The sequence below is a fragment of the Lagopus muta genome, chromosome 1 (genome assembly GCF_023343835.1).
Source record: "Lagopus muta isolate bLagMut1 chromosome 1, bLagMut1 primary, whole genome shotgun sequence".
Lineage (NCBI taxonomy): Eukaryota > Metazoa > Chordata > Aves > Galliformes > Phasianidae > Lagopus > Lagopus muta.
Window position 1 is genome coordinate 50,742,977 of NC_064433.1, and position 21,726 is coordinate 50,764,702.

The 21,726-nt window shown below is 44.0% G+C and overlaps 2 protein-coding genes across 5 annotated transcripts in view; both read right to left on the bottom strand.

Annotated features, from left to right (window-relative positions):
* CSF2RB (colony stimulating factor 2 receptor subunit beta) overlaps positions 1-21,726 on the bottom strand; it is a 28,197-nt gene that overhangs the window by 4,277 nt on the left and 2,194 nt on the right. The window contains exons 1-10 of one of the 3 annotated variants that reach the window (XM_048962351.1): positions 21,620-21,709; positions 5,991-6,100; positions 5,025-5,171; positions 4,329-4,458; positions 2,338-2,522; positions 1,991-2,136; positions 1,346-1,511; positions 874-1,003; positions 608-768; positions 13-158 (exon numbers count right to left, since the gene is read on the bottom strand). In XM_048962351.1, the coding sequence (XP_048818308.1) occupies positions 13-158; positions 608-768; positions 874-1,003; positions 1,346-1,511; positions 1,991-2,136; positions 2,338-2,522; positions 4,329-4,458; positions 5,025-5,094 (1,134 nt within the window). In that variant the 5' untranslated portion in view covers positions 5,095-5,171; positions 5,991-6,100; positions 21,620-21,709. Of the gene's footprint in view, positions 1-12; positions 159-607; positions 769-873; positions 1,004-1,345; positions 1,512-1,990; positions 2,137-2,337; positions 2,523-4,328; positions 4,459-5,024; positions 5,172-5,990; positions 6,255-21,619; positions 21,710-21,726 lie in introns of those variants that run through there. The other 2 variants (XM_048962355.1, XM_048962365.1) reach the window with 2 other exon arrangements.
* On the bottom strand, positions 9,870-21,639 carry LOC125700958 (cytokine receptor common subunit beta-like). Of its 2 annotated transcripts, none has more exons than XM_048962344.1 (14): positions 21,434-21,639; positions 20,393-20,537; positions 19,697-19,826; positions 17,705-17,889; positions 17,350-17,495; positions 16,716-16,881; positions 16,247-16,376; positions 15,981-16,141; positions 15,454-15,599; positions 15,181-15,352; positions 14,370-14,460; positions 14,026-14,095; positions 13,183-13,286; positions 9,870-12,896 (listed from the first exon to the last, which is right to left on the bottom strand). In XM_048962344.1, exons 1-14 carry the CDS (start codon positions 21,437-21,439, stop codon positions 11,699-11,701), a joined length of 2,850 nt encoding a protein of 949 aa, XP_048818301.1. In that variant the 5' UTR covers positions 21,440-21,639; the 3' UTR covers positions 9,870-11,698. The 2 variants fall into 2 exon arrangements, with proteins under 2 accessions (XP_048818301.1, XP_048818292.1); XM_048962335.1 differs by having other exon boundaries at positions 20,393-20,540.

Genomic DNA, 21,726 nt, shown 5'->3' on the forward strand with positions numbered 1-21,726 from the left:
GCTATCACTCACTTTGTCATATTGGTTGTGCTTCCAGAACTGGACTTCGTACTGCAGTTTTATGGAATCATACGGCGAAGTGTGTTTTTTCCACCTCAGTTCATACTCCTGGTTTCTCATCAGTTCCACAGACACATTTGCAGGTGGCAGCACCTTAACTAGAACACAGAGGATATCCCAGAGTACATATCAACAAGCACACCCAGCATATCCATTCACCATCTTCTGTAATCATCCACCACATCTCTTAAGATTTGCAGTTTCAAAGTGATCTCTTCTACCTTTGCAAGAACCTCTCCCGAGCTCCTGTCTGTGAAACCACCACCAGTACTTCCAGATGCTTACAGGTACAGGCGCTCCCCCTGGCAAACCTCACGCAGCACATCAGCCCTATCTCATGCTGTGCTCCAGGGATCACTTCACAAGCCCCCAGGAGCTCCACTGGGTCTGACCCACAACATCAACCACGTGCTTCCCTTACCAAGTCACATCTCTTCTTCCTCCCAAACACCTTTCCTCACTCCCACTGCCCTCATCACGTCTTGCCCACACAGGCACTGTTCCAAAAAAACTCCCAGGAGAGCCAAGACTCTCCAAAGCAACTCACTGTTCTTGTAGGCTTCTATCAGTTTCTCCTCCGTCTTGGTCCGCACAGACACTTGGTACTGGCTCTGACTGCTGATGTTGCTAACAGGGATCCCACAGCTCTGCACCACATATGGGACATGGGGCAAAGCCTTCTCATACACAGGAGAGCACTCCTCTTCCCTGAGGGAGAAAAGAAGGTGGTGCTGAGATCAGCAGGAATGGCTCAGAGCAGCAGCCCAGCAGGACGGGCAGAGGTAAGTATGCTGCCACTGGCAGATCACGTACGCTGATGCTGGAGTGGCCCTGAAGAACAAGCCAAAGATGACAGAGCTGGCAATCGCTTCCTTCACCTCCCAGCTGCACTTCAGATACGCACCATTGAAGAGGCAGCGAAGGTTCCTGGGATGAATGCCACCTACAGAGAAGATCACAGCAAGCTAAGAGTCAGGAAAAGTCCAGTGAAAGCCTTTGTCTTGCATGAGCAGGTACCATACAGTGGGGTGGAACACAAAGCACACTGAAAGGGGCAAGATAGGCTCTTGCTCCTGCTCGCATTTCAAACTTCTCCATGCCCTTCTAGGACATAGCGATCCTTCCAAGTGGAAGCAAGACCAACACCACAGTGGAAGGCAATAAGAAGACTTCTTCATGAGCTACATCCCAAGTCACAATCCGGACCCATGGAGGGCTCCAGACCTTCTGCAGGGGGCACAGCTGGTCCTCCTACCCTTGCACAGCCCTACTCCATCCCCTTTACCTTCAGGGGTCTCCCAGGACACATCTGTGCTCCACTTGCTGTATTGCCCGGAGAAACCTTTGCCCTGCTCCGGTCTGGCTCGCACACGGGCGATGTATCTGCTCCCTGGGATGAGGTGGCTGAGGTGGCAATGAGTGATGTTGGAGAGCAGGCGTGAAGCAGCCTTCTGTCAGCAGGGGAAAGGAGGGAGAACAGGAATCAGTGGTGAGGGGTGGAGGGAAGACAGAGAAGGAGCACAGATGCTGTCTGTACTAAACTCAAGCTGTCTTGTACACGTGAAACATTTCCAAGGTGTTTTGCCTTTCTCCCCCATGAGCCCACAGGCTGCTCTTCAAACGTGCTTTCAATTCATGATGGAGGGATGCAGGGTTAAATAAATTCCAACTCAAAACCCAATTGCACTGCTTTTTCGCAGTGAAGAATTGATTTTTGCATTCAAGTCAGGACAAGTGGTATTTCACCAGGAAAGTCACTTGCAGGTAGTAACAAAGTCTCTTCCACATGGCCTAAATCAGCATTTATTGCAACTCTTCATAGTACCTGAGAACAGAAAGGCTGCTCATTTGCATGGCACTGAACATATGCTCTCAACAAGCCACAAGACTGCAGCCAGGGCCAGGTCAGGCCAGCTCTTCCTGCTCTTACCTCCCAGGACTCCCAGTCCCGCTTGTAAGCAACTTCATACTCCAATGCACTGCCCAGCCCTTGGCTTCCATCAGGTGCTGTCCAGGTCAGCAGGAAGTCTCCTGAACTTTCTCGGACTGAGAGGTTCTGAGGGGGAAGGGGCTGAACTTGAAGATGAAGGTACAACACATGAGATGTAATCGGAGGAGAGAAACATGAAGAGGGGAACAAAACATGCAGTTGAGCTTCCTCAATTTCACAATATCTTATCAGTTCCAGCAGTAGGGAGCTGCTTGCTGTGTGTCCCTCCAACGTCCACCTGTTCTCCCAAAAGCATTTGAAAGTTTGCCTTGGAATTTATTCCTTACCATTTTGGAAAAGGTGAACTTGTAGTTGTGCTTCAAGATTCTGCTTGGGTTTGAAGCTGTAATAGTCATCCACTCCAATTCCAAAATATTCTACTGTTTTCCAACAAATCCAATGGCTGTAGGGATCTGAAGCCTCAGGTAAGTCTTCTTCCAGCTCCTTTTGACAATGCATTTCCTCACTGTCACTGTGTGAATAGAAAAAGTGTCAATAAAGGTCTGATCTGGACCTATGTAGTTCAGGCAAAACTAAATGTCAGCAGATAATTCCATCCCATCATGATTATCTAATTTATGTGGGAAGTTATATCCTCATTATCACTGATATCCCCATTTTGCACCAATTACCATTACTAACATTTTTATCACCATTAATCTTTTATCAAATGTGTTTCCATTTCAAAGTACGCAACATAATATTCTGTTCTCATGTCAGTCTAGTTTTGTTGGCCTCCTGTCTAAGCCTTGATAATCTCACAATTCTATGTGAGAAGTAGTTTGATGGAAAAGAACATCAGAGAAATGCATTGTTTACTTTGAGTGAAAGGCAAGGAAGTTTCTGACGATCCTGAGCTTCTGGAAGGAATTCCCTTGGCAGTCCCAGAAAGACACGTAAGCGTTTTTTTAATTCAGCCAAAATGTACTTCTCAAGCCTTAGCAGTTCTGTTCTGTCAAGAGACCTGATGTATTCATTAACTTCCTCCAGAATGCTAGGCATCACTTTAGATGGCCTTCCTCCAGGCCAAAAAGCATCATCAAGATTAAAAACAATATATTATGGTAGTCAGAAGTAGACAAGCTTTCTGTGCTTGCACAGGTCTGAGTTGCTGTAGAGATGCAGTTCTCCTTTTTCTACCCTCTGAACTTCTGCATGAGCCTATGAATTCATGCCTGTTGCTCCCGTTCAGATAAAGCCGTGGCGATCGGAGCTCAGCTACTGTCCTTCAGGACAGCATGAGGTCTCCGAGCCAACCATACGTCAGCAGGCATTGTTCAGCAGTACTGATAGCTGTCAAAGTTGGGTACTAGTGAGGAAGCCAGGCATATTTCTGAAGAAAGGGAGGGACTGATTGGTCATGATTCCTGTATCAGCCACTGAAAACCCTCCATCAGAAAACAATGTTCCAGAGCAGACTCCCAACAGCAGAGCAATTTTCTTTCATCTTTTCCTTCCTTCTCTTTTTTTTTTTTTTTCAAAATAATTTCCCTCAAGGTCCTTTTCCAAAGACCTTCAGCTCATTTCACCTGCTTTTAGGTGTACCAATACTCTCTTACCTACAATAAAATCAAGTGTTCCCTCTTCTCCCTTTCCTTTCTGTATCCCAAGATGCTAATACATTTTCTTCTCTGCCTTCCATCTTTATCTTCCTCTCTTCCTTGACTGTTCCTCCCTGTTCGGCCTTTCTTATCCTCACAACTGATCAAGTCTGCTGATGCTGTTCCCTTTTCATAAGGAAACAGATGCAGCATAGAGATATTCTCATAAACAGACTGGTATCTCTGGGAGGAAGATTGATAGCACAGATGATCTTACCCATACCCACACTTTCACAAGCATAGCCTATTCAGGCTCTTCAGAGGTGAACAACACCATACTCTCAGTGATGACCCTAAACAGGCAAAATAACTGGGGAAACATCTCTGCCTGGTAGGTTTATGAAGCGCTCCTGAGCCCGCTCTTCTTCTCAATCTATCTTCTCTGCCTCGTTGGACAGCCATCTGCGTGCCCCTTCTTATATCCTATCCAGGATTCTGCTACAAACTTAGGGGAAAATTATTGAAACTAGGATCAAATTAACTCCACTGGCACATGATTAGAAGTCCTCCCCTCCCCTTTTTCGGACAGGCATCAGAAGCAAGCGCAACTTTGACTGTAACCCAAGAACAGCTGTCACTTTCTGAAAACCCGATTGCCGGCCCAGAGATTCCAAAAGAGTGTTGTGGCCAAACACTTTTTGGATGTTTTTCCTGCACAGTTCATTTCAGGTACTTACTTTTTAATAACATTCCTTTGGTACAGAGTCAAACCAAGGAGGGCATGAGCCTCAGAGTGTTCCTTCCATGTGCACGTCACAAGTGAGCTGTAGTCATTGTGGCACCTCAAGCTCTCCATCGGAACGCTTTCTGAAATGGATGCCAGCCAAAATAAAGATGCACTGCTTACAAATGGAAATAGTGAGAGCTAGCAGGAAGGACAGTGATTCTGCCATCAGAATGGGAAAGGCATCAAGAACAACACTCTTCTGATGGCACCAAATAATGACCCTTGGTGAAAATATGTTTGAAGTTGTGTTCCTTCCCCACAGCTCCACAGTACCAAAGAGTCAAGCCAAGGTACAACAACAGTGAAGCGAGACCTTTGAGCCTGCAAGACATGTTTCTGGCCAAAGTATCACTTCCAGGCAGAGACAGCTTTCTGGGCATAGTGAATATCACAGTTAGAGGGGATGTGCTGATTATTTCATCTTTGTGGGACTTCTTTGCAACCGATTTCCATACTCTCACCTATTTGTCTGCACCTGCACCTGCACCTGCCACAAACTGACTGCTTTTGTTCAGAATGCTTGTTGTCCTACAGCAGAGAGGATGGGAGCAAAAGAAAGTAGAAAATGGGGAAGAGTGAGTCAGGTACAAAAAAGAGAGGAAAAAGGCAGGAGTCAAATAAAAGAAATTATAAATCTGAAACTCACCATTAATGGCTTGGTCACTGAAGACCAATGACAGATTTAGCAAAAAGATGAAAAACCCTTTCATCTTCATACTGTCCTTTGAACACACATTTTTAATAAAGAAAATGTTTTCATTGCCCACTCTTCTTTTGTCTTGTTGTGGAGCTTCTTGTTTTCATTTCATGAAAAGAGAAGTAAAACTCAGTTAGGGAACCTTAGGCATTTTGCTGTCTTGAAATGATATTTGGAAAGAACTCCCTAATTTGCTGTGATAAAATTCAGACAGAACATCTACAGATCCTTTACTGATGGGCAGAAACCTGTTCTTATTGTGTGAACCTGCAACATGAGCAAGGACTATAGAGTAAATGTGCCCATCCAAGGAAGTGCACAGATTCTTTCAGCTCTTGAGAAGAAACATGCATATTCTGTGAATAAATTTATCCTTCAAATTCATTCGTCCTTCTGCTCTTTCTAGTCTTCCTACTCTTCCTTCTGTTTTGTTATTTTCCTTAAAAATATATTCCACAACCACATACCTCCAGAATACGTGATTGAATTTCCATATTCATTCATTTTCAGGTTTCTCTTGAATACGGTACTCCCCAGACAAGTTGCAAATGTTAGCAACAATTTCAAATAAATTATTTCTCCTCTTTGCGAAAGACCATGGCCCACATTCTTTGGTACCAGAATACTAGCTCTTCTGGCCATCTCTCACTGCTCTCTCCAAAGTATAATAAACTTACAGAGCTGAGACCCCCGTACTCAGGGAACTCTAGCTCTTTTCTACTGTAGAGGAACATGGAGAGATCTCCTTTTAAATCTCTGTTGACTTTCAGATTCCTGAATGCTGCTTATTGACACCAGAAACAGCTCTATGAGCCCTCGCATAATCATTGCAAAGCTTTCCCTTAAGAGCTCTCAAGACTTTCCAGGACAGAAGACTGCTATTTTGCCTTCCCCAGAAAGAAGCAGTTCCCTTACCTGCATCCAGAGTTGTCTGTGAGGCAGGTGATAAAACCTGATGGATGACCCTCACTGTTCAGCTTCCCCAGCAGTATGAGAATCTTCTGATGCAGCAACCAGCCGCTTCCCTACAAAGGAATCTATACAATATTTTTGTACCTTCCATACATTCAAATGTCGGTTTTGAAGAAGCAGACCACACCCTTCCAACGAAAATAGATGCTTGTGCAGTTGCACAGTTATGTTCCTCCTGTTTTAAGCTCCCAAGCACTTACTTCGTGCGGACTGTTTAAGTGGGAAATATGGGGAAGGAAGTATGTCACTGCTAATCTGTATGTTAAGAATTGTCTTTTCTTGGGATTAGTGTATTTATGAAGAAAAAAGAGGCAGAAAAAGTATCTACTGTAGTAAATGTATGAAAGTATAGGAAGGAATTATTTCTACTCAAGTACTGTTTCTTGCTTTATTGTAGTCTTAAAAAGCTCCAAGAGTGGGATCATTTTTCACTTTGTGCTTGCATGTTTATATGTAATTTGAAACTAGAGAGACTACCTTTATCACTGCAATCCTTTAATTTGAGCAATATTTTATAACTATTTATGTTTTACTGATTTCAACAATTAATAATTGATGATGATTTTTATAATACGTAGATTAAAGTGAAAACTGAGGCTTTGTTCCTTCTAATCTCAACCATTCTGTGGTTCTATGAAAGACATACTCAGATTTGTGCATTTAGGAGTAAAGTACAAGGGGCTGAGATGGGTTCCCAGATACAGAATATAATTCTTCAGTCTGTTTGTTTTTCACAGCCACCAGACCTCTAAAATCTGACCAAAACCACACTTAGCAGATATAGCCACTCACAAGAACTCCTTCAATATACAAGAGAATATATACATATATATATATGTATATATATATATATATATATATATTCTGTGAATAAGGGAATAATAGAATCGCAGAATGGCTTGGGTTGGAAGGGACCTCAAAGATTATCTAGTTCCAAACTCCCTGCCATGGACAGAGTTGCTGACTGCTAGATCAAGCACTAGATAGGGTTGCCCAAGGCTCCATCCAGCCTGGCCTTGAATGCCTCCAGGGATGGGCATCCAAAACCTCTTTAGGTAGCCTGTTCTAGTACTTCACCACCCTCTCAGTGAAAATCTAATCTAAATCTCTTCTCATTCAGTTTAAAATTGCTGCCCTGTACCTATCACTATCTATCCTTATAAAAAGTTGTTTTCCCTCCTGCTTATAATTCACTTTAAGTACTGGAAGTCTATAATGCAGTCTCCCTGGAACCTTCTCTTCTCCAGACAACAAGCCCAACTCCTTAAGCCTGTCTTCATAGGAGAGGTTCTCTTACCCTCTATCATCCTCATGACTCTCCTCTGGACCTGCTCCAACAGCTTTATGTCCTTCCTGAGATGGGGGCCACACGCCTGGACACAATACTGCAGATGGGGCCTCAGAAGAGCAGAAAAGAGAGGGAGGATGACCTCCCTTGCCCTGCTGGCCACCTTTCTTTTGATGCAGTCCAAGACACAGTCGACCTTCCAGGCTGCCAATGCACAGTACTGGCCCACGTTAAGTTCTTCATCTACCAGGACACTTAAAGTCTCTCTCAGCAGGACTACTCTCAAGGAATTCTTCTAATCTGTATACATGTCTGGGATTGCTCCAACCCAAGTGCAGCATCTCACACTTGGCCTTGCTGCACCTCATCAAGTTTACCTGGGCCCTTCCTTTTTGTTTCTCAAAGACCCTTTGGATGGTATCCATTCCTTCTGTTGTATCAACTGCACCACTCAGCTTGGCATCATCTTCAGACTTGCTGAGGGTGCTCTTGATCTCAATATCTGTGTCACTGATAAAGAGCATAATTCCTAGAGAGAGACCCCCTTGTGGAACACCACTCATCATCAGCCTCCACCTGGACATAGAGCCACCGACCACAACCCTTTGGCTACAATATTCAGGATGCCCAAGGAGGTTGTGGATACTCTGTTCCTGGAAGCATTCAAGGCCAGGTTGGATGTGGCTCCGGGCAGCCTTGTCTAGTGGGTGGCAACCCTGCCCATGGCAAGGGTGCTGAAATTAAATGATCTTTAAGGTCCTTTCCAACCCAGGCCATTCTATGATTCTGTGATTCTACAATTCTATGATTCTATGATTCTTTCTGGTTGATACATCCTTGCTTTTACTACCTATGCACGTCCTTTTTACCCCCAATTGATCAACAGGTCCTTGCTGAGCTATACTGGTTTCCTGCTTCCTCTGCTTGTTTTCATATAAGGGAGAACAGAGAGCTCTTGTGCTCACAGAAAGACATCCAGAGAGAGTTGCCAACTCTGCTCCACTCCTTTGTCTCTAAGGACATTTTTCCACAGGAACTTACCCACTGATTCCTCAAACAGCCTGAAGTTTGCTCTCCTGAAGTTTGGGATTCTGACTTTGCTTTTTGCCAGGCCCATCCTCCTCTACCAAGTCAGAGTCCCTACAGACCAGAGTGCCTCCCATCTTAGCCTCTTTAATGAGCTCCTCTGAATTGGTGAGAATCAGGTCCAGAAGTGCTTATTCTCTAGTCAGTTTGTCTAATACCTGGAGCAAGAAGTTCTCCTCAACAAGCACCAGGGGTCTTCAGGATTGCTTGCAGCCTGCCATGCTGTTTTTCCATAGACATACAGGTAGCTAAATTCCCTGCCAGTTCCTCCTGTGAGTGCAACACTTCCCATAGCTGAAGCAAGAATGACTCATCCATAGGCTCTCCCTTGATCAGGCAGCCTGTAACAGACCCTGACCATCAAATGTCCTCTCTTGGTCCAGTCCCTGATTTTCACCCACGAGCTCTCAACCTGAGCATGGCTATTTCTCAGATTCAGCTCTTCACACTCTGTCCAAACCTTAACATAGAGAGCAACTCCCCCACTCCTCCTTCCCTACCTATCTCTTCTGAAAACCTTCTAGCCCTCAATCATCATACTCCAGTCATGTATATCAACCTGTGTTGATATGTTGACTGTGATCACAATTACTCTGTGATCACATACTCTTCTAATTGCATTGTGGCTTACAACTCTTCCTGCTTATTACTCAGGCTGCATGCACTGATGTAGAGGCACTTCATTTAGGCTACTAGCAATGTTATCTTATCTGAGGAGTCCTCACAAGACACCTCAGCCCTGCTGTTGTGGATCATGGTCACTGTGTTTGTTGTGACACAGTGCTGCACCCTTGGTGTGCCCAGAAGAGCAGAGAGCATTGTGGCCTGTGCTAACAGCCAGGAAGGCTTTGGGTCAGGTTCTGGAAAAGATATCAGGTAAGGATGTAATTATTTACTGTGCACTTTTCTGTGCTTACTACACTCTCGCGTTAAGTATCCACTGTAAGCTATGGTCAGAGGCAGAATATCAGACAGGATGAAATGACTGTTTGGCCCCGTTGTGTTCATCTGTGTTCCTATATCACGGACTTTCCTCCACATAGAAAACAATGTCTTTAGGTGCTGAAACAGCATCATAGGGAGTGAGAGGAATCAGAGATTAATCATTGGACACTCATAGGAAAAAGACTGTGTACAAATGCATTTGACATTGTGTGAACAAGAAAGTCTACAGCAATTGTCAGGGTGGGTTGGGCTTGTTTTGCATTACGCTGTAGAGATACAGTTTTCTCAGAAATTATCCAGCTGCTGTTCTTTGAGACCTCGGTGGGCTTTCCATTCCTGTTTCCTTTTCTATTAAACCATTCACCCTCAGTTTCCTTCTTCATGTAAAAGACAACCCCCAGACTTGCAAAAACACAACAACTGACTCGTTCCACATGGATTGGCATTGGAACTATTGAGGTCACAATGTACTTTGCAACTTAATCTCATGCAAAGTCAGGTAATACATTTCTGGTTGAGGTTTATTCTTACGAAGCAATAATGAAGTTATTACCTAAGAGTAAGAAAGAGAAAATTTCTTACTGTCAAAACAGAGGCAGAAATCTTTGAAGTTGAATCAGAGAGTTGCAAAAGGTGATCTACGCTATTAATTGAGATGCTTACTTCAGGAAGGAATGTAAGACAAAAACAAAGCCTATGGACGCTTTGATTCCAAGTTGATGCCTATCAGAGATCAGAATCCAGATACCTGAGTTGCATATGAATTTGAACATCTCCTTTTTCGTACCAGCCTAGCTAGAGCACAACCACACAGCCTAGAAGAAATTAGCCTTCTTACACATAAAAGGCCAAAGAGACTGAAAAAACTTGAAAATCATTTAAGGTGTTCCTCATTCCATATTCTCTGTTAGAGGCTGCAACTGTATACCTATTCCCATCAAGAATGTCAAATTGAATTTGGCCTCCTTTCAGATTTAAATTAGTAAGCAATTAAATTGTGAAAAAATAATGCATTTCTCTGCAATTTCTGAATCAGCACTGTCCCATTAAATCAGCAGGAGGAATCAGCAGGCACAAACACAGAACTCCTTCTCATCAGGTCTGTCAAATAATACAGCAAGGTCAACTTACAGGTGACAGTTCTGAACTTACAGAATCTTTTAAGGTCCATTCAATAGAGCTAATAGTAATGTTGTAAGTACAACATTCCTAAGGCATGAAAGAAGAGATTTGTAAGAAGAAATAATATATTTTATTAGATAAAATTATATATATATTTGGAATGGCAAGTCTATCTTCAGATCTAAAACCAAAGCCATTTACTAATCACAGAGTGGCAATTCTGTGCTCCTATCTTGCAACACTTTCTTTACAGAAACAGAATAAGTAAAAAAGTGGTTCCTCTTTTCCAATACAGCTTAGGAAGAACAAAAAAAGAAAGAACACGTCACATGGTTAAGATGAATTATATCGAGCTTAAACAGCTGATGAACTTAAAAGAAAATCACACAATGAGAAATAGAAAAGCCCCACCAGACACAGGCTTCTGCACCTTCACAGCTTTTCTCTCGTCGTTCTCTGTTATTGTCCCTTTCCCTTCCTCTCTGTACTGAATGAGTCCTTGGGTTTTCTTCTAGTGATGTATCTTCCCTATGGTCCCCCAGAGCCTATTTCATGTATCTCAGTAATGTTTTCTTCTTATCCTAAGAATACACCATGATACAACACATCTTAAATTAAGAAAGTTTTCCTGGACTTTGGCCATTTTTTCTCATTTTCAATTTATGCTTCTATAACTGTCTGGTGATTTTTCATCTGAGATGATACCTAACCTATGTTAGTAGTGAAAAGGTAGAAATAACTAACGGTCCTTGATGAGTCTTTGATCTATTTCACACACACAGAAGATTATAAAATTACTTGAAACAATCTTATATAACAAAGGTCTCCAAATGGCTTGCAACCTGATATCATTTCACAAACTCAAGTCAGCATTTCTTCCAACAGGTTTTGCTCCAGGTAGTCTGGGGCTATGGTAAAATGAATGCAACCAGTGCAGGACCATAAGAAGGCTGAAGTGTATTTTGTAGATAATCCAAGAATCTAAGAAAACAAGAACTATCTCATAGTGATGATATTTGGATGGTCTTTCATGACAAAATTGCAAAGGAAATTGAGGATGAGATCAAGCTATTGATTGGCATGGCTTTCAACATGTTGCACTGGAAGTCAGAAAAAGGAATTTCTGTTTATTTGCTGAGTTGGTTTATATCAGATAGCTGCCACCTCCTTCAGTTACTCTTAGCCTTGCTATTCATTGATATTTGCTCCTTTAGCAGATTTCTGTGATCCTCAGAGATTGCTGCCAGGAGAAATAATCATCTGATTTGAGGCTTTTGAAAAGCTGAATGGCCTGCATTTTTGATACATCCCCTTCCTTGCCAGTGATGAATTCATCATCTGGTACAGGTTTCCCAGGTACTGTCCTGCCTCCAGAAGGTTTCTTGATTTGGGGATATTCCTGACTCATACGCGTCTTCTCACCAGATTTCAGGCTGTGGAAGCAATAGTCACCAACCTGGCAAAGGAAAACTGGCTCAGTGCTGTCAGGATTTAACACCACAAGATTACCCTCAGACAATGGCTGCTCTTTAGGGAGAGTGCTTCCCTTCTGCTGAAAGGGCAAAGAAATCTTTGAGAGTTCTAAAGGTCCATGGTGACCTGAACGGACATCAAGGTAGTCTCCAAATGCATCCAGGTGCATTTCAGGAGAGGCTGATATTTGGCCTGAAGGGGGGAGCATGACACCAAATTGCTCAGGAGAAACCTCATGGCAAGAGCAGTCACTGGAGGGCTGGGGCTCCTGTGTATCACAGGGTTTCCCCCCAGCAGGGGCAAGTGCCAGGTGTGTGGTGCTGCTGGCTGATGGCAGTGACAGGCTGTCTGTGGTGATGTACTCCAAGGGACACTGCTGAAGGAATGTCGGACAGCCAGGAGCCTCTGGACATTTCTGCTCTTCTGTTCTCACGTCTGTGCTTTTCCCACAGGTGGAGGGAAGTGGTGAAACTTCCTTCTTGTTGAGGTACTGCAGCGCTTCCTTCTGCTCTGGGAGCAGGAAGGGCTGCAGAGGACCTGCTCCCGGCTGCTCCTGCCTCTGTGCAGCCTGGGGGCTGGCTTTGTCTGGAAGGGTCACATACTGCAGGGACACTGCTTTCTCCCGTTTTCCCATTGGATTCAAGCTCACGTCCAGGGTCTGATGCATCTCAGGCTGAGAAGACCTCGCTGGGCTGTACAAGTATGGGCCGTTGAAAGCAAAGCAAGTGATTGCTGTCTGGGAAGTTATACTTGTGTCAGCACAGTTTGTCCTTGAAACAGAATATGAATAGCCAGGAATCGGACTTGGGCAGACAACTGGGGCATGCTCTGGCACATTTAAAGCATGGTATGGGTTCTGTAGGTCCAATGCAGGAGTAGAAACCTCTGTCCTTTCAGTCTGCACTTCAGGGGACTCCGCCAAAATCTTCGTCTGCCTGAAGGAGGGACAGTTAAAATTGCTGATGAGATATGTATTTGTGGTAAACACAGAGCAGAAACACAAGCTTAGTAGAACACTGTGGTAGCTATGCATATGGTCAGAATGATCTGTACAGCTGAGCAAGTTACATCAGAGCGCACAGAATTGTATCCCAAGCTCAAAAGTAGTGTAAAAAAGCCTGAGCTTTTTGGTGACAGAATGTTTGGCTATGGCTTCCCATGAGTTAGGGAGCTCTATGAGCATGTCATTCACAGTGTTACTACAATGTTCTCTTCGTTTACCTGTCCACAACTTGAAGGAAGCTAGGCTGATCCACGTTCTCCACAAGGCTGCATTTGTTGAAATCCAGCTGGCTGTTTGCATGCCTGTTTCCTAGAGCAACTTTCTGGAAAAATAATAGAAAGCAGACATGGGGAAAGATAAGTGTCTTATCAGCAGCAGAATCAGGGAGAAGGAAAATAGCTAGCAGAGGTGAAAGCATCTGGCAATGCACTCTAGTAAAGTTGGATAGAACTTCAATAAGATGACTGGTAAGTGCTTTCACTTCTCCAGAAGAATCTTGATTCAAAGCCAAATTGCCTTTCTACTGACCTCACATAAAACTATATAGCTCGGGTGATTGGAGCTGTTCTCTGAAAGATCGTATAAATGCTGCAGGATGTCACTACAATAAACAGAGCTATGGCTTCATGCAAATTCAAACCCATGCAATGATAACTCTTACAAATAGAGAAACAGATGAAGGATTAAAAACAAGTCCGCTAAGCTGTTTCTTGGAATGTGGGGGGAAAGAAAAACCAGATTTTACTGAAAGATCATGTAAAAAACTTAACATAAGTCTTTAGTGGAAACAGAAACAGTTTATCTTCAGGCACAGGAGATATAATACTGAAATTTTCCTAGTTTGACTTTCCATCACTGTCATGCTGACAAGCACAACACTAATAAGTCTGCAGGTATAAATGCACAATCTGGCTTCTGTTACATATGGACTGAGCAACAAGGAACAGACTAATTGAAGCATACGTTCCTTGCAGATTAGGTGACAAAGAGGAGCTCTTGGAATTATTGGGATTCATGAAGAAGAGAAATAATGAACCTTCAAAGGCACAGATGCCTCTTACCTTCAAGTAACTCTGGATCAGCAGACTCTTGCTGGGGTTTGGAATCTTTTCCTCCCACAGCTTCTTCTGCCTGCAACAACACAGAGTTTTCAAGGTTCGTGTCTCAGTGTGGCAAGAAGAAGAGACTGCACCTCATGCACCATGCTGCTCTGCGTGGCCCTGCCGTTGCCTGGGAGGCCAGCAGCAAACTCGCACCAGTGTCCAGCCATGCACAAGGCTGACACTGCACACCAAGGCTTCTCTTTGCATAGACCACTCTCAGAGCAGACAAGCAGTGCCTCACCCTTTATCCACTCCCCGTGGCCAACACACAGCTAAATTGCCTTCTCAGGGCACAAACTTACCTGAGTAAGTACTTAAAGCTGCAATAAGCAACAGTGAGCAAAGTGATGATGAGAACTGGCAGCATCAATGGGAGAACCACTGGTGAAAGAACTGAAAGAGAGAAAGAAGAAATGGGGAGTCAGCATCTGAGGCCCCCCTTCCCATAAGAAGTTTTGCATTCAGGTGATTCTTCATGAAAGCATATCTGGGAAGTAGAAGAGAACAAATGTGTCCTGAATACCTAATTGATGACCAAAGGAAGTCATCTTTTCCCTCACTGATTCTTTTTCTAGTCTTCACTGACTTCACTGGGAAAATAATTTATCCCAACAAAAGCCTGGTGAGGTAGCAGAATTCACGGTGAACGTTAGAGGTCTACAGAGGTCTTAGGTTGCCTGACTTTGTACAGTCCTGGAGAGATGGGAATCTCAGAGATTCTCCTGAGCTCCTTCCGCTAATGGATGTAGATGAACATCGAGGTGAACATCTTGCTACTTCAAGCTGCCCAGGGACAAATTCTAGAATGTCACATATCTTTGTGCATGTGACCATAGTAATCATGGGCATTCTGCTTCTAACTCCAGAAACTGCAAGAACATGATATGGTCTGCATCTCCAGTACACTCCTATGTGTCTTTTATTCAATGCCACAGCCTCTGTGTAAAATGGAAAGGGTGCAAGCAGAACAGTGACCACTTTAAGCAGCCCCACCACAGTTACATGGCCAGATCTGCCTGCAACGTTCATCACAAGAATGCAGGTGTTTCTCTACAGGCAATTCGTCCACAAACCGTACAAAAACCTGACAAAAACCACCCAGGTGAAAAGTACCATTCTCAGTTTCCCAGGTGAACTCCTCACTCCATTCACTCCAGTAGCCCCGATAATCCTGATTATTCACCATTGCACGCATTCTTCCCCTGTATGTGGTAGAAGCTGACAACATCTGATCAGTGAAGATGAAGGGAGGTTCATCATTGGTAATTTTTATGGTCTTCAAGGTCTGGGGAGAGGAAAGAAGCACAAATGAAAGAGGTGAGAGGAACTGACATCCCCAATCGCAAAGCAGAGAAACCGAGGACTCCTGCACTTGCTATCACTCACTTTGTCATATTGGTTGTGCTTCCAGAACTGGACTTCGTACTGCTGTCTTATGAAACCATACCGTAAAGTGTGTTTTTTCCACCTCAGTTCATACTCCTGGTTTCTCATCAGTTCCACTGACACATTTGCAGGTGGCAGCACCTTAACTAGAACACAGAGGATATCCCAGAGTACATATCAACAAGCACACCCAGCTTCTACCTTTGCAAGAACCTCTCCCGAGCTCCTGTCTGTGAAAACACCACCAGTACTTCCAGATGCTTACAGGTACAGGCGCTAAACCTGGCACACCTCACGCAGCACATCAGCCCTATCTCATGCTGTGCTCCAGGGATCACTTCACAAACCCCCAGGAGCTCCACTGGGTCTGACCCACAACATCAACCACGTGCTTCCCTTACCAAGTCACATCTCTTCTTCCTCCCAAACACCTTTCCTCACTCCCACTGCTCTCATCACGTCTTGCCCACACAGGCACTGTTCCAAAAAAACTCCCAGGAGAGCCAAGACTCTCCAAAGCAACTCACTGTTCTTATAGGCTTCTATCAGTTTCTCCTCCGTCTTGGTCCGCACAGACACTTGGTACTGGCTCTGACTGCTGATGTTGCTAACAGGGATCCCACAGCTCTGCACCACATATGGGACATGGGGCAAAGCCTTCTCATACACAGGAGAGCACTCCTCTTCCCTGAGGGAGAAAAGAAGGCGGTGCTGAGATCAGCAGGAATGGCACAGAGCAGCAGCCCAGCAGGATGGGCAGAGGTAAGTATGCTGCCACTGGCAGATCACGTACGCTGATGCTGGAGTGGCCCTGAAGAACAAGCCAAAGATGACAGAGCTGGCAATCGCTTCCTTCACTTCCCAGCTGCACTTCAGATACGCACCATTGAAGAGGCAACGAAGGTTCCTGGGATGAATGCCACCTACAGAGAAGATCACAGCATGCTAAGAGGAAGGAAAAGTCCAGTGAAAGCCTTTGTCTTGCATGAGCAGGTACCATACAATGGGGTGGAACACAAAGCACACTGAAAGGGGCAAGATAGGCTCTTGCTCCTGCTCGCATTTCAAACTTCTCCATGTCCTTCTAGGACATAGCAATCCTTCCAAGTGGAAGACCAACACCACAGTGGAAGGCAATAAGAAGACTTCTTCATGAGCTACATCCCAAGTCACAATCCGGACCCATGAAGGGCTCCAGACCTTCTGCAGGGGGCAAAGCTGGTCCTCCCAGCCTTGCACAGCACTACTCCATCCCCCTTTACCTTCGGGGGTCTCCCAGGACACATCTGTGCTCCACTCGCTGTATTGCCTGGAGAAACCTGTGCCCTGCTCCGGTCTGGCTCGCACACGGGCGATGTATCTGCTCCCTGGGATGAGGTGGCTGAGATGGCAATGAGTGATGTTGGAGAGCAGGCATGAAGCAGCCTTCTGTCAGCAGGGGAAAGGAGGGAGAACAGGAATCAGTGGTGAGGGGTGTAGGGAAGACAGAGAAGGAGCACAGATGCATCTCAAGCTGTCTTGTACGCGTGAAACATTTCCAAGGTGTATTGCCTTTCTCCCCCATGAGCCCACAGGCTGTTCTTCAAACGTGCTTTCAATTCATGATGGAGGGATGCAGGGTTAAATAAATTCCAACTCAAAACCCAATTGCACTGCTTTTTCGCAGTGAAGAATTGATTTTTGCATTCAAGTCAGGACAAGTGGTATTTCACCAGGAAAGTCACTTGCAGGTAGTAACAAAGTCTCTTCCACATGGCCTACATCAGCATTTATTGCAACTCTTCATAGTACCTGAGAACAGAAAGGCTGCTCATTTGCATGGCACTGAACATAAGCTCTCAACAAGCCACGAGACTGCAGCCAGGGCCAGGTCAGGCCAGCTCTTCCTGCTCTTACCTCCCAGGACTCCCAGTCCCGCTTGTAAGCAACTTCATACTCCAATGCACTGCCCAGCCCTTGGCTTCCATCAGGTGCTGTCCAGGTCAGCAGGAAGTCCCCTGAACTTTCTCGGACTGAGAGGTTCTGAGGGGGAAGGAGCTGAACTGGAAGATGAAGGTACAACACTTAACAACATGAGATGCAATCGGAGGAGAGAAACATGAAGAGGGGAACAAAACATGCAGTTAAGCTTCCTCAATTTCACAATATCTTATCAGTTCCAGCAGTAGGGAGCTGCTTGCTGTGTGTCCCTCCAACGTCCACCTGTTCTCCCAAAAGCATTTGAAAGTTTGCCTTGGAATTTATTCCTTACCATTTTGGAAAAGGTGAACTTGTAGTTGTGCTTCAAGATTCTGCTTGGGTTTGAAGCTGTAATATTCATCCACTCCAATTCCAAAATATTCTACTGTTTTCCAACAAATCCAATGGCTGTAGGGGTCTGAAGCCTCAGATAAGTCTTCTTCCAGCTCCTTTTGACAATGCATTTCCTCACTGTCACTGTGTGAATAGAAAAAGTGTCTATAAAGGTCTGATCTGGTCCTATGTAGTTCAGGCAAAACTAAATGTCAGCAGATAATTCCATCCCATCATGATTATCTAATTTATGTGGGAAGTTATATCCTCATTATCACTGATATCCCCATTTTGCACCAATTACCATTACTAACATTTTTATCACCATTAATCTTCTATCAAATGCGTTTTCATTTCAATGTACACAACATAATATTCTGTTCTCATGTCAGTCTAGTTTTGTTGGCCTCCAGTCTAAGCCTTGATAATCTCACAATTCTATGTGAGAAGTAGTTTGATGGAAAAGAACATCAGAGAAATGCATTGTTTACTTTGAGTGAAAGGCAAGGAAGTTTCTGACGATCCTGAGCTTCTGGAAGGAATTCCCTTGGCAGTCCCAGAAAGACACGTAAGCGTTTTTTTAATTCAGCCAAAATGTACTTCTCAAGCCTTAGCAGTTCTGTTCTGTCAAGAGACCTGATGTATTCATTAACTTCCTCCAGAATGCTAGGCATCACTTTAGATGGCCTTCCTCCAGGCCAAAAAGCATCATCAAGATTAAAAACAATATATTATGGTAGTCAGAAGTAGACAAGCTTTGTGTGCTTGCACAGGTCTGAGTTGCTGAAGAGATGCAGTTCTCCTTTTTCTACCCTCTGAACTTCTGCATGAGCCTATGAATTCATGCCCGTTGTTCCCGTACAGATAAAGCCGTGGCGACTGGAGCTCAGCTACTGTCCTTCAGGACAGCATGAGGTCTCCGAGCCATCCATACGTCAGCAGGCATTGTTCAGCAGTACTGATAGCTGTCAAAGTTGGGTACTAGTGAGGAAGCCAGGCATATTTCTGAAGAAAGGGAGGGACTGATTGGTCATGATTCCTGTATCAGCCACTGAAAACCCTCCATCATAAAACAATGTTCCAGAGCAGACTCCCAACAGCAGAGCAATTTTCTTTCATCTTTTCTATCCTTCTCTTTTTTTTTTTTTTTTCAAAATAATTTCCCTCAAGGTCCTTTTCCAAAGACCTTCAGCTCATTTCACCTGCTTTTAGGTGTACCAATACTCTCTTACCTACAATAAAATCAAGTGTTCCCTCTTCTCCCTTTCCTTTCTGTATCCCAAGATGCTAACACATTTTCTTCTCTGCCTTCCATCTTTATCTTCTTCTCTTCCTTGACTGTTCCTCCCTGTTCGGCCTTTCTTACCCTCACAGCTGATCAAGTCTGCTGATGCTGTTCCCTTTTCATAAGGAAACAGATGCAGCATAGAGATACTCTCATAAACAGACTGGTATCTCTGGGAGGAAGATTGATAGCACAGATGAACTTACCCATACCCACACTTTCATAAGCATAGCCTATTCAGGGTCTTCAGAAGTGAACAAAGCCATACGCTCAGTGTTGACCCTAAACAGGCAAAATAACTGGGGAAACGTCTCTGCCTGGTAGGTTTATGAAGCACTCCTGAGCCCGCTCTTCTTCTCAATCTATCTTCTCTACCTCGTTGGACAGCCATCTGCGTGCCCCTTCTTATATCCTATCCAGGATTCTGCTACAAACTTAGGGGAAAATTATTGAAACTAGGATCAAATTAACTCCACTGGCACATGATTAGAAGTCTTCCCCTCCCCTTTTTAGGACAGGCATCAGAAGCAAGTGCGACTTTGACTGTAACCCAAGAACAGCTGTCACTTTCTGAAAACCCGACTGCCGGCCCAGAGATTCCAAAAGAGTGTTGTGGCCAAACACTTTTTGGATGTTTTTCCTGCACAGTTCATTTCAGGTACTTACTTTTTAATAACATTCCTTTGGTACAGAGTCAAACCAAGGAGGGCATGAGCCTCAGAGTGTTCCTTCCATGTGCACGTCACAAGTGAGCTGTAGTCATTGTGGCACCTCAAGCTCTCCATCGGAACACTTTCTGAAATGGATGCCAGCCAAAATAAAGATGCACTGCTTACAAATGGAAATAGTGAGAGCTAGCAGGAAGGACAGTGATTCTGCCATCAGAATGGGAAATTCAACAAGAACAACACTCTTCTGATGGCACCAAATAATGACCCTTGGTGAAAATATGTTTGAAGTTGTGTTCCTTCCCCACATCTCCACAGTACCAAAGAGTCAAGCCAAGGTACAACAACAGTGAAGCGAGACCTTTGAGCCTGCAAGACATGTTTCTGGCCAAAGTATCACTTCCAGGCGGAGACAGCTTTCTGGGCATAGTGAATATCACAGTTAGTGGGGATGTGCTGATTATTTCATCTTTGTGGGACTTCTTTGCAACCGATTTCCACACTCTCACCTATTTGTCTGCACCTGCACCTGCACCTGCCACAAACTGACTGCTTTTGTTCAGAATGCTTGTTGTCCTACAGCAGAGAGGATGGGAGCAAAAGAAAGTAGAAAATGGGGAAGAGTGAGTCAGGTACAAAAAAGAGAGGAAAAAGGCAGGAGTCAAATAAAAGAAATTATAAATCTGAAACTCACCATTAATGGCTTGGTCACTGAAGACCAATGACAGATTTAGCAAAAAGATGAAAAACCCTTTCATCTTCACACTGTCCTTTGAAATCGTGTTTTCATTAAAAATAAACGTTTTCACTGCCCACTCTTCTTTTGTCTTGTTATGGAGCTTCTTGTTTTCATTTCATGTAAAGAGAAGTAAAACTGAATTAGGGAACTTAAAGCGTTGCACTGTTATGGAGTGACATTCAGAAAGACCTCCTTCCACGTATTTACTTTGTAAAAATTCAGACAGAATGTCTACAAAGCCTTTACTGACAGACAAAAACCCAGTTTTCTTATTGTGTGAACCTGCAACATGAGGAAAGAATGAAGAAGTAAAAATGTGTATATCTAAGGAAGCACAGGAATTCTTTCAGCTAAAACTAATCAGAAAGTGGCCTATCCTGTGAATAATGTCAACCTGGAAATTCTTTCATCCTTAAGCTCTTTATGTTTATATTCTTTTTAATGAACCCCCAAGTTAATTCCTTTTCTTGCTTTTCATAAAGACTTATTCCCCACCACATACTTCCTTAGTTTGTGATTGAATTGCTGTACTCATTTGCTTTCAGGTTTCTCTTCAGCATGCAACTGCTCCAGCTACTCCGCAGACAAGCTGCAAATTTTAGCAACAATTTCAAATAAATTATTTCTCTTCTTTTGGGGGCTGTCATGATCTAGAGTACATTGAGAAGTTCAAAGACCATGGCCCACATTCTTTGGTACCAGAATACTAGCTCTTCTGGCCATCTCTCACTGCTTTCTCCAAAGTATAATAAACTTACAGAGCTGAGACCCCCGTACTCAGGGAACTCTAGCTCTTTTCTACTGTAGAGGAACATGGAGAGATCTCCTTTTAAATCTCTGTTGACTTTCAGATTCCTGAATGCTGCTTATTGACACCAGAAACAGCTCTATGAGCCCTCGCATAATCATTGCAAAGCTTTCCCTTAAGAGCTCTCAAGACTTTCCATGATAGAAGACTGCTATTTTGCCTTCCCCAGAAAGAAGCAGTTCCCTTACCTGCATCCAGAGTTGTCTGTGAGGCAGATGATAAAACCTGGTGGATGACCCTCACTGTTCAGCTTCCCCAGCAGTATGAGAATCTTCTGATGCAGCAACCAGCCACTTCCCTACAAAGGAATCTATAAACGACAAGATTTTCCTGATAATTAAGTCTTTAAAATAAGTACTATACTTTTTATATACCTGCTATACACTGAAATGCCAATTTCTAAGAAGCAGACCACACCCTTTCAGGGAAAGCAGCTGCCTGTAACTGCATTCTGTACTTCCTATTTTAAGCCCCAAAGTAC